Genomic DNA, 12513 nt, shown 5'->3' with positions numbered 1-12513 from the left:
AGTTTCGATAATTGCTCCCCTCTCCCCCCAATGATGGTGTCAGGTCACTTTGGATGCGAGGGGATAAGTGGGCATCTTGTCCTCTCCACGGTGGCAGCTTGCCCTGGCACTTGGTGTATTGAGGAGTTTTGCAGAATTGTGGAGTGGCATTCCTGTAAAATATATTGTTATTTATAGCAGACACATGTAGTATTCATCTATCTACTACCTCAGCTAACAGGTTTGATGCAGATAGAGTGATCCTGATGTACTGTGATACCCATTAAGTCAGCAGATCTGGAAACATACAGAGATATGATAGGTATGTGCCAGGATGCAGCCGTCAAGCTCACTGTCATGTCGTCCGTTCTAATCTGGTGACGGTTGCGTTGCTGCTATTTCCGGGCAAAGGGTTAATTAGAAGTAATTAATACTGAAATAAAATACAGGTTTAATTTTAATTAACATTTTTATATTATGATTAAATAACAAAAAAATATATATTTTTTCCGGTAATGATAAATAGCATTCCTCACTGAGATGGTATCAGTTGGTTTGGTACAAGTTGCCGTTATTGATATGGTTTTTTTGAGGACATTTAGAGATAATGGTAATAAGGACTGGATCCATTGGATTTGGTTATACAAGTTTTTCTTCTAAACTTTGCTCTTGCCAATATTTCTTTTAATTTTCTTGAAGGTTATGTCTGCTCACATGAGCATTTTTGTCAGGGGTTCGTTCTGTAGCACAATTCTCGATTTCAGAAGTGCCATATTCCTGAACGGAAATCCAATGGACACCATTATAAGCCAATGGGGTCTATAACTGTTTTAGGATCCTTTTAAAAACAGATCTATCATAGCAGTCATGGCTTCATTATGAACTTAAGCCAAGATGGCGGTGAAAACATATTCCTCTCAAAAGCAAGAAATTATAAAGTTAATAAGGACCGATCACGGAGTCAAAAGTGGCCAGTTTTTGCTGTTATTTTATTCCCACTGCTCCCATGAGTAATCTCCTGTCAGGTTTTCTTAAATCCATCAAATCCGTCATACGGGTCAAGAGATGTGGGCCTTTTTATTTAGTGCTAATTTTTGTGGTCTCTTCAAGAAGGCGTGGCTCACAGGATCCTCAGGGGCGTGTCTTAAGGCTGCTCTTCATTATTACCCTGTGAGCAACTCCTTCTTGGTAAAGACAATAAAGAGTAGTGGTAAATAAAAAAAAGTTCTATCTCTCGGACCGTAGGGTGGATTTTAAAACTAAAAAAAATAAATGAGAATAAAATAGTAGCAAAAACTATACAATTTTTACCTCAATTTTGATCACTTGAAAAATAGTATCTCTAAGGTGCTAAATGGAAATTATTAACCTCTAAAGAGGTGTTATCCAATACCTGTGATCTCCAATACTCTGGTAGGATAATCCACACCCCATGTCTCATGTTCTTTCATCTTTTGACATGGGGATTGTGGAATACTGGAGATTTAGTTTAAACTTTATCATTTTCTCTGCAGATGGGCATTATCTAGAACTTGCTGCATGTAATCGGTAATTGGGTTACTAATATTTGGTTAAAAAATATCTCTTACAGTAGAAATTTAAAAAAAAAATTCTGATTGGATAGAAACATGATCCTCCCCATTTCACCTTTCCTCAATAGGAGTCAGTCAGTTCCTCTCATAAATAGGACCTGTCACTTGTCATCAATATATAATTGTTTTATCTGAGCTAAATGCCGCTGTTCTCCTGAATCTGGCATTGCTTTTTTTTGCACCAACGTCTCTCCTTTCCTGAGATATGGCCCCTTCTTCCCAGTATATAAATTTAATCTTGTTAGTCAAGCAAGCACGGTCCTCTTGAAGATAACCTCAGAGAAGAATTAGGAATCCCACCCACATGGCTAACAAGACAAAATTTATGTACTGGGCAGAGGAGGCCATATCGCAAAAACAGAGAGACATGGGAATAAAAGCAAAGCAACACCCGATTTCAGGAGAACCATGGTAATAAGAACAGCTTAACAAAAATTACATGTTAATGACAAGTGAAAGGTCTTATTTAAGGGATTTCATCAGTCCATGGTTAATGTGTAGCAATAAATCCAGTGAACAATTAGTTTACTGCATGTAGGAGTTACTATTCTATGTATAATTGTCAACAAGAACCTCCTCACAGTTCAAGATGGCCGCCTTCTGATACCATTATGCCACAGTGACATTGTAGACTTTAAAAATAAGCAGTCATGTTTAATACTAGATGGCGTCTAAACTACAGGAGGATTTTTATTGGTTCCGCGGAATTGAAACCTGCCTTTCGCAGTCCATTTTATTGTGCGTGAAGGATTCTATCTATGCTTAAAAATAATTGAAAGCCAACAGATGCAATCCTCGAGATCTGCCCTGGAAATTTCAAGCATGTTAGAGAAAATGTTTTATTGAGTTTTCCTTAATACTTTGTACAGAAGATATACCAGTCCTGCAAAGGCTCAGTCCTGAAAATTGAATACTCCAATGTGGCCACCATGTAACACTAACTTTGTTTCCGGAAAGCTGAGATTTTGAGCATTTGGTGAAGTCCTCACACTTCAGAGCCTGCTGTACCTGTGATGGAACAGCTGCATGGTTTGGCAATAAAAAATGATAAACAGGTTACAGATCGTGGATGAGGACACCTAAAGAAGATCTACCATGTGGGGACACATATCTCATAGCTCAAATGTGGGAGGAAACCATATTGAGAAGGAAGGTAGCAACAGCTTTAACATTCCACTAGTTCTCCATGCATTCGAAAATAACATTTGCCAAAGGTTAAGAAAAGTGGAAATATCATCAAATTACATTTTCTCCAATTTTTCAGAGCATGAAAGCCATCCCTACATTGTCATGGTTATAGTCTTCAGTCAGCACTAGACACACTTCTATGACTTCTAATAGAGTCTGATCAGCAGTCTCCAAAAAGTTGAAGCTTATCACAAATTAGAAATGATAACATTAACAATTCTGACAACATAAACAACGAGGATCTTCGTTGGAGGATCTTCTGATGGTTGAAATGCTATAACCGTGAAATACTACATTAGATAAGTGGGATTTTGCTCAGTTGTCCGGTGGTGGGTGCAGGTTTAGGCTTGGATTGGAAACAGGAGGCTGCGTCTATAATTTACTGTATGCCAACACTGAAATGGCATGTCGGCCAAAATAGTTTGTGTCTGTAGGTGTAATGAGAGCTGGGCAGTGCAAATACTGTGTGCGACTTCCAGACTTATGGTACTAAATGTGGGGCGTACATTTAAGTATATATTTATATTAACACAGTATTTTTAAAAAATGTTCTTAGTTAATTTTCATTTGTGGATGCAAACGTTTCATGTTTATCATTTTAATCAGTGTGCAAAAAAAGAAAAATGGAATAATAAAAGTGATTACATTGTTAATGCTGCATCAGTTAGAATTGCTTCCAAGTTAAAAAAAAATCTTGTTAAAGTTAAAATAGAAAAAACTTTCAAATAAATAAATGAAAAATATCAATAAAAAAAAAACAAATAAGTAAATGAATGAAAAGTAAATGAGACATTTAAGTACCCAAAAAGCAATATCGAATTAAAAAAAATGCTCAATATATTCTAAAAAAAATAATCAACTTGTATAAACGAACAGATTACGGTACTTGGAAACACCATTGATATGTAATAAATAGTTTTAAGGTCACCGGTCTCCTGTAATGTTACTCTGTGAGTTTCATTCCCAATTTTTTTAAGGGTTGATCATTTGTAATTTTTCAGTGCTTTTTTTGGTCACAGGACCACAGAATAAGTGATAAATGTATGAACACTAGAGTCTGATAAGTGGGGCCCCTACCAATTACAATAACAGGAGCCCCAAAATTCTCACCCAAGTGGATAAAGTGGTTGCTAGCATGCATAACCACATCACCATTAATTTATACGGGAATGGTGGAACAGTTTGTCCCATTGAAATGAATTGAGTGATGTCCAAGCATGCGCACTACTGACTCATTCGCACAGGGGACTGTGGGCTTCAAATTCTCAAGAAGGGTTTGGGTCCAAGCATTCAGACCCCGGCATTCGTATTATGTAGAAATAATTTAGAGATAAACTCCCTTTCAAAATGAAACTTCTAATGTTGGATCCTTCATCTTAATGTGTCTTGGTCAACTTTAGCACATAGAGTAAGAACCAGATTCACATATTACCAATCGGGTACAATTTCGACGCCTTTTTTAGATAGGTCTAAGTAAGGACCAAAAATTCTAGACTTACTCTGGATTCATGCCTGAATTTGTCCCCATAGCGTTCCCCAAATGGACTTTTTTTTAAAGAAAACCTGATATCCTTACAAATTGTAAAAATGGCCATATACTAGTAAATTAGAGGTTAGACGGATAATATTTAGATTAAATGTAGAAGTTACATGTGGCAACACCTGCATGGAAAATTGTGCAACTTGTCATGATCTGTTACTTGCTGAAAATCTAATATCCCTTTAATTGAAAAAAGTTAGAGTAAAATAAATATGGACTAATAATGCAAAACCAAGTGATAGAAAGTAGGAAACTGCTTTTCAGATATGTATTTTAGGACCTCATTGGACCCTTCATAGTAAGATTGTAATATCCGGTTCTGAGCACAGAGCGTTCTCTGGTCAACTGTTGGGGCTGATGATGTGAAACCTCAAACACATGGCAAACCCAATGTTTGCCGCCTCTATGATTCCACATGCAGTGGAAGTACCTGAATAAAGTCGAAGGCAACTCAAGCAGTAACATACAGTATGGGCCCATAGATTTTCCATTAAAGATGGAACTGTCATTTTTCTGTGTTCATTAGGCCTTGTATAAACTTGTATTTTTTTTTAAGTTTTTGCTTATTTTTATTTTTTTTGAATGTCACTAAAATAAACCTATATGCATATCCCTTAGTCTCCTCTTCGGAGCCCTTTAAAAGAACTTGATATATTAAGATATTATTTATAAAAAGTACAGTATTAGATACAGCAATAAAAAATGTAAAGCCGGCTCTAATAGTAAAGATTTTATTAGGTGCTCCAAAGAATTTCCCATGAAAAATTGTCAATTATCAGAAAATATTAGTTTAGCTCTTGTATTGACCCATATTGTGAACTGATTTTTTAAATGTTGAAATCTTGATGAATGAGAGAGGCCGAGAATCATCTATCTGCAAAGCATTTATTTAAAACACCAAAAATACATTTTTAACTAAAATTTCCAATGCCAAGATACAAAATACTTAAATGGTCCCCTGACTGCCATGTATCATTTTAATACTTATGCATTCTTATGTGCACCTAGAACCCCTGCAGAACATAGTTTATGTATGAAAATGGAGCAATGAGCTCACCTGTCCAGGTATATGCCAAAATACTCCAGTAATTGCAACAGTCCAAACAATAACCAGAATTCACATTTTCTTAAAGTAATTGCTTTATTGATCCAGTAGTATAAAAGGCACAAAAAAAAAAGTTGAACACAACATCACAAAAATTAAAAAGGCAGAAAATAAAAATCTGCTGTGCTCCCAGGAAACATGTTTTAAACCTGCATGGTCCTTTGTCAGGCCAGGCTGGTTGCCTGGGAGCGCAGCAGATTTTTCTTTTCTGCCTTTTTTTAATTTTTGTGATTTTATGTTCAACTGATTTTTGTGCCTTTTATTCTACTGGATCAATAAAGCAATTTTTTAAGAAGATGTGAGTGCCGGTTATCATTTGGGCTGTTGCACATATTCTATATGTTAGTAAAAAATTGGCAAAAGTAAACAATGGTCGACATGGACATTTATTGATTTAAATGGGTGCTATGTTATACCTTGCTTTCTCTAGACCAGGGGTGTCAAACTGCATTCCTCGAGGACTGCAAACAGGTCATGTTTTCAGGATTTCCTTGTACTGCACAGGTGATAATTTAATCACCTACACACATAATGATTGCAGCACCTTGTGCAATGCTAAGGAAATCTTGAAAACACGCATGGTTTGCGGCCCTCGAGGAATGCAGTTTGACACCCCTGCTCTAGAGCACTGTGGTCCCCCAATTTCTAATAGATGTATTGCAGAAGGAGCGCTCCGCTCCAAAGAACTTCTGGAAGTGAGAGAGCAATTTGAGACGGGTTGTTCAAACTTGAAACATCCACTGTAACATTTCTGCTGAATAAGGGTTTAAAATTAGCATTTGCTATATGTAATCATGGTCCTGGAAACTGTAAAAGTTCTCCCAGCATGAATTCATCCAAAATGAAAATTTTATTTATAGCCCTCCATTTATTACAACATGAGATATATTTAAGGAAAACATAAATTGTCAATTAGAATTACGGTAACCGTAAATATAGCGATAGATTATTAAAATGTAATAAAATGCAGATCCATTAAAATTTATTTAATTTAGTATTTTCGTATATTTTTAATATATTTTTATATATTTTTGTGGCAAAATATGTATAATTGCGCATGGTGCCACTTTCTCACGAAATGCCTATGTCATTAAAACGTGCACATCTTTTAATGTACAGTGGGGCAAAAAAGTATTTAGTCAGTCAGCAATAGTGCAAGTTCCACCACTTAAAAAGATGAGAGGTGTCTGTAATTTACATCATAGGTAGAACTCAACTATGGGAGACAAACTGAGAAAACAAAATCCAAAAAATCACATTGTCTGTTTTTTTAACATTTTATTTGCATATTATGGTGGAAAATAAGTATTTGGTCAGAACCAAAATTTCATCTCAATACTTTGTAATATATCCTTTGTTGGCAATGACAGAGGTCAAACGTTTTCTGTAAGTCTTCACAAGGTTGCCACACACTGTTGTTGGTATGTTGGCCCATTCCTCCATGCAGATCTCCTCTAGAGCAGTGATGTTTTTGGCTTTTCGCTTGGCAACACGGACTTTCAACTCCCTCCAAAGGTTTTCTATAGGGTTGAGATCTGGAGACTGGCTAGGCCACTCCAGGACCTTGAAATGCTTCTTACGAAGCCACTCCTTCGTTGCCCTGGCGGTGTGCTTTGGATCATTGTCATGTTGAAAGACCCAGCCACGTTTCATCTTCAATGCCCTTGCTGATGGAAGGAGGTTTGCACTCAAAATCTCACGATACATGGCCCCATTCATTCTTTCATGTACCCGGATCAGTCGTCCTGGCCCCTTTGCAGAGAAACAGCCCCAAAGCATGATGTTTCCACCACCATGCTTTACAGTAGGTATGGTGTTTGATGGATGCAACTCAGTATTCTTTTTCCTCCAAACACGACAAGTTGTGTTTCTACCAAAGAGTTCCAGTTTGGTTTCATCAGACCATAGGATATTCTCCCAAAACTCCTCTGGATCATCCAAATGCTCTCTAGCAAACTTCAGACGGGCCCGGACATTTACTGGCTTAAGCAGTGGGACACGTCTGGCACTGCAGGATCTGAGTCCATGGTGGCGTAGTGTGTTACTTATGGTAGGCCTTGTTACATTGGTCCCAGCTCTCTGCAGTTCATTCACTAGGTTCCCCCGCGTGGTTCTGGGATTTTTGCTCACCGTTCTTGTGATCATTCTGACCCCACGGGGTGGGATTTTGCGTGGAGCCCCAGATCGAGGGAGATTATCAGTGGTCTTGTATGTCTTCCATTTTCTAATTATTGCTCCCACTGTTGATTTCTTCACTCCAAGCTGGTTGGCTATTGCAGATTCAGTCTTCCCAGCCTGGTGCAGGGCAACAATTTTGTTTCTGGTGTCCTTTGACAGCTCTTTGGTCTTCACCATAGTGGAGTTTGGAGTCAGACTGTTTGAGGGTGTGCACAGGTGTCTTTTTATACTGATAACAAGTTTAAACAGGTGCCATTACTACAGGTAATGAGTGGAGGAAAGAGGAGACTCTTAAAGAAGAAGTTACAGGTCTGTGAGAGCCAGAAATCTTGATTGTTTGTTTCTGACCAAATACTTATTTTCCACCATAATATGCAAAAAAAAATGATAAAAAAACAGACAATGTGAATTTCTGGATTTTTTTTTCTCAGTTTGTCTCCCATAGTTGAGGTCTACCTATGATGTAAATTACAGACGCCTCTCATCTTTTTAAGTGGTGGAACTTGCACTATTGCTGACTGACTAAATACTTTTTTGCCCCACTGTAGTTGGAATCATCAGTCTGTTAAATATTAATTGGCCCTTGATATATCTTAAAATTTTAATTTGTCCATGTGGATGCAAAGATCAATATCTAAAAAATGTCATAATAGCAGTTGGGTAAAGGAAAATATTTGCTGATACATGAAGTCCACGGTCTCGGCTGTTCTAGAATCTTCCCATGTTCTGGTATACAGGGCTACATTGGTGAACCTTGATGACTACAGAGTAAAAATAACTACTGCAATGTACTGTTAAACTTCCTCTGTGCAGAAAGGATTTTGGGTATCAACTTTCACTAGTTCTAGGGGAATACCATTATAGAATGATTTAATCTATTGCAAATACCTTTATGCTAATATTAAAAAAGTAACTTATACTTAGACAATGTTAAAAAAAATTTTTTAGCAGTAACAGTATGTTGTATTGATTATTGCATTTATTTTTAGCTATACATTTTGACTATAAAATTAAGCCAACACTTCAGCTCACTATTTATGTTGTTGACAAATTTTTAAGGTCCTGCTATGGGGTCCATACCAGCCCCTTTATTTATTTATGCTGCAGTAAGTAAACAACTTCCTAATATTTTTTTCTGTTAAAGTTAATACACTACCTTATTATACAATGATGTAACTGGAATCTTGCATTTACTTGGCACATGATAGTAATCCTTTGTGATAATAGCCCAGTGACCTAATATTAAATCCCTGTAAATCTTTCAGGTATCAGGGATGACCGGGCACTCTAGCCAAACTATCCCAATGAAAATTAGGAATATGGTGTCATCACAAGCATAGGTCATACATGTAATCCCCAATGAAAGCACTTCTAAATTTATTTTAGGTGTGTCAAGGAAAAAGTGACAGCCAACTCAGAAATGTACTCATTGTGTAAAATGGAAAAAATGATTCAAGCTTATATGGGCCATGAATTTGACTCTAAACATTTTTTTATCAACTCTGTATATCTATTTATCGAGTCTTCTACCATATATATCTTATTTGTCGTATCGCATTTATCTATCAATTTTGGTAACTTAGTTAGCTGAATGTTACATTTTAGTTTTATAAGTTGTAATGTCATTTTTGGCAGGTAGGCCCTTAAGCTAATAACTTGAGTTTTTACATGAAAATATTGTTAGAGAACATCTATGGATGTCATTCTTGGGAGGGGGGGAAGGGGGATGGGACATACCATATCTGAAATGTGTTACGGTAATTTACTTTAGTTAACGGGTGCCTCTTTTTTTTTTTCTTTAAAATCAGTTTTCAACTGTCTTTTAGATTTACCCATCTAACTAATTTCATAACTCCCAAATACTACTGGTCTTTTGGGGAGACATAACAATCAGACAGTGAAAGAGCCACATACTCTTCTTATCCATCATATTCGTTCTGATATGGGTCATTTGGGTTTATCCTCTGCACATGCTTGTGTTTGTCTTAAAGTGAACCTGATAGCTGATACATTTTGACCAAACACTGAGTTTGGCTCTTTTATTTCAAGCAAGTATGTTTGACTTTGAAATGCTGTGAAAACATAAAGCACACTTAAAAGTTGGCACTTTGGCTAAGGTGACTAGTCCAAGAGGTCGGTCCCTAGCCACTTTGCCCCGCTTCTTTTGAATGACAGATAAACACATGTAGAAGGAGCGTGGAGGGGTTTGGGAGAAGCCTCAGGACTTATCACGGGGTCTGGAAGTTTTTATTGAGAATTCTGTATTTTATTTTTTTTTATTGAAACTCTTATCTCCGTGAGCCAAACTATTTTTGCCATCAAAGCACTCCAAGTCCAAATGGAGACATAATGTGAACAGAACCATATAAATTTGAAACTGAGGTGCAGTTAAAATAGTCATTTTGGTTTATTTGGACTAAGCTATTTCTGTGGCATAGCATGTCATTAAACATTGGTAGTCAGGAAAATGACCGATCTATGTTAACTAAATACTATGTATTTTTTATGATTGACCTGTATATGACTCTTTTGTTTGTCTGGTTAGTAGCTCTACAGGTAAGTGTCCGATGTGACTCTAACCAAAATGTTCTGAGTGTCTGGATTTGCCATCTTTTTATAGTACTCTTATGAAGAGACAATCATTGAAGAAGGGGGAACAGAGGAGGTAACAACACCTCAGCAGACGATAACTCAAAGCAAAGTAATTTTCATTTTTAGCCCGCTTCTTAAACTACTCTGCTTTCAGGAATTTTTCCATCGGAAAAACTTAGTACTTTCAACGTTTGTATTAATAAAACTTCTGTAAGTGCACAACAACCAATTTATACCAATAAAAAGCAACCTCTAGTGTAAATTTATCTGTAGTACTTGGGATGTACACTATGATGGATAAAATTGAGTGAAAGTGAACTTATATCGTGCTGAAAAATCCCAGCTTTTTTTATATATTCCTATTACCTTCAAGTACATGTAAAAGTTCTGAAACGTTCACTCAGGGACATAGCACTAGAAGTGGCCCTTATTGAAATAGATTTGAAGGTAAACACCATAGAAAATAATTTTTTAAAAATAATTAATAAAAGTCTCTAGAGAGTGTAGGTTGCTGATGGATTATTTCATTTAGAGGCTTGCTGAACGTCCCCATGGCAGCCCCCTTGTTTTCTGCAATTAAGTGTTTAGAGCTCTAAACCCATAAGGTTGCTAAAGTAGAAGGTAAAAAAATAGTTAAAAAAATAAATGAAAATCACCAGCCATTTCTCATTTTAAAATATGGATATTATTTTTTTAATACATATATGTATATATACATTTTTTAAAATCCTATATATCAAAATATAAAAAGAATCGATGCAGAAACCTCCAGTTTTAGCTGTTTTCTTTTGGGCAGCTGCTTGGTAAATCATTACTTGCCACTTAGGGAAATAAATGGGTGTCTGTGTCACAGCAGGAGCAGTTAACAGCAGTCACTCTGGTTCCCAGCCCTATTAATACCATCTTAATTCTGTATGCCCTGCAGGGCCAAAGTAGATAGCATATAAGACCTTAGAGGGAAGCTATTGTTTAAATCATGTTTTTGAGTAGCATGTGCTTACTTCAAAAACATTTTTGGCATTTTTTATATCACAATCTTTATTAAAAAGAAAATAAATCTTGCCATTTTTACACTGACCACTAGGGATATTATATTGACTCTTACCTCCTGTCCTTTCAGGAACAGTTTTCTTATCACAGTAGCTGATGTCACTGCTGACTCTTCCTTCACAATAACCTTTGCACACGCTCATTAGAAGCTTCAGAGTCAGTTTCTTCAATGTGATTAATGTACATGTGCATTTCCTGATACAACAGGAAGTTAAAGTAAAAAAAAAAGCCCAAGTGGCCAGTATGAGAATTGCAAGATTTATATTTTATATTTTTAATAAAGATCATGATGTGGGGAAAAAAATTGACAAATATTGGTTAAAAAATGCATTTTATATAAAAACCTAATTTAAACAATAGGTCATTTTTTAAATATACATTCTTTTTAAACGCATCTCATCCCTGGAGGATCTACATTTTTTTTTTCTCATAATTTTCTTTTTACTGGATGTTTCTTTAAAAGTATCTGACTCTTTTGGGGGTGTATCAGTAGGATATGCCGCCAATGGCTGATCTGCAAAGATCTGGCCACTGTGATCCTCGTAAAGGATAGCAGTGCTGGTACACCTCCTCCAATAATTCCTGGTCCAGTCAGGCTCCTATTTGTATTCTTGAGGTTGCTTTTATTAGGCTATATATATTTGGTAGCAATTTCCGGTGGAAAAAAAATCCTTTATAACAGCAGCTTCATGAAAATTAAAGCAAGAAAACGCAAAACATATTAACCCTCATTCTCCTGGACATGGCACACTGATGTCCGGCCTCTGCCAGCAAATCAGGATAACTCATTCACTATAACCACAGATGCTATTTAATCCTGTTTCATGTTCATTATCACGGTTTAATACATTGAATTTCCAATAACTTCAGTAACATTCATTACCGCCATCATTCGCACATGTCCAATGCTGCAATGTTACTGCGTTATTGGGGAGCTACTCATGCGGCAGCAGCCATATTATTTTTTTACCGCTTGCTTTCTGTATTAAAGGGGTTTCTGATTTACTGTAAATAAGTTTCTGCAAGTTTCTAACATATTTTTGGTTTCGATTTCACACTATTTGTATGATCTCTGGTCGGTGTCTGTGAATCGAAGCATCAATTGGATAAAGCCTGGGATTTAACCAATGCAGCCCATGATTGCAAATAGAGGGATCTTGGTGGGGTGGGGGGTGGAATGAAGCTCAAAGTGTATTAGAAAGTTGCAGAACTTAAAGAAGCACTCCTCCCATCAGTCACATTATCATATTATATAGAACAGTGTACTTACAATTGCTCCTTTTGCCTTT

At 36.5% G+C, this 12513-nt stretch overlaps 1 protein-coding gene across 21 annotated transcripts in view; it reads left to right on the top strand.

Annotated features, from left to right (window-relative positions):
• NEB (nebulin) overlaps positions 1–12513 on the top strand; it is a 171601-nt gene that overhangs the window by 1737 nt on the left and 157351 nt on the right. For 19 of the 21 annotated variants that reach the window (XM_069732932.1, XM_069732929.1, XM_069732917.1 and 16 more), the window contains exon 4: positions 10203–10283. The exons of 1 other annotated variant lie outside the window; for it this stretch is intronic. In XM_069732932.1, the coding sequence (XP_069589033.1) occupies positions 10203–10283 (81 nt within the window). The remainder of the gene's footprint in view (positions 1–10202; positions 10284–12513) is intronic. One more of the 21 variants, XM_069732914.1, reaches the window with a different exon arrangement.

This window comes from Ranitomeya imitator, chromosome 7 (genome assembly GCF_032444005.1).
Source record: "Ranitomeya imitator isolate aRanImi1 chromosome 7, aRanImi1.pri, whole genome shotgun sequence".
Taxonomy (NCBI): Eukaryota; Metazoa; Chordata; class Amphibia; order Anura; family Dendrobatidae; genus Ranitomeya; species Ranitomeya imitator.
This window is presented reverse-complemented; position numbering and strand designations above follow the sequence as displayed.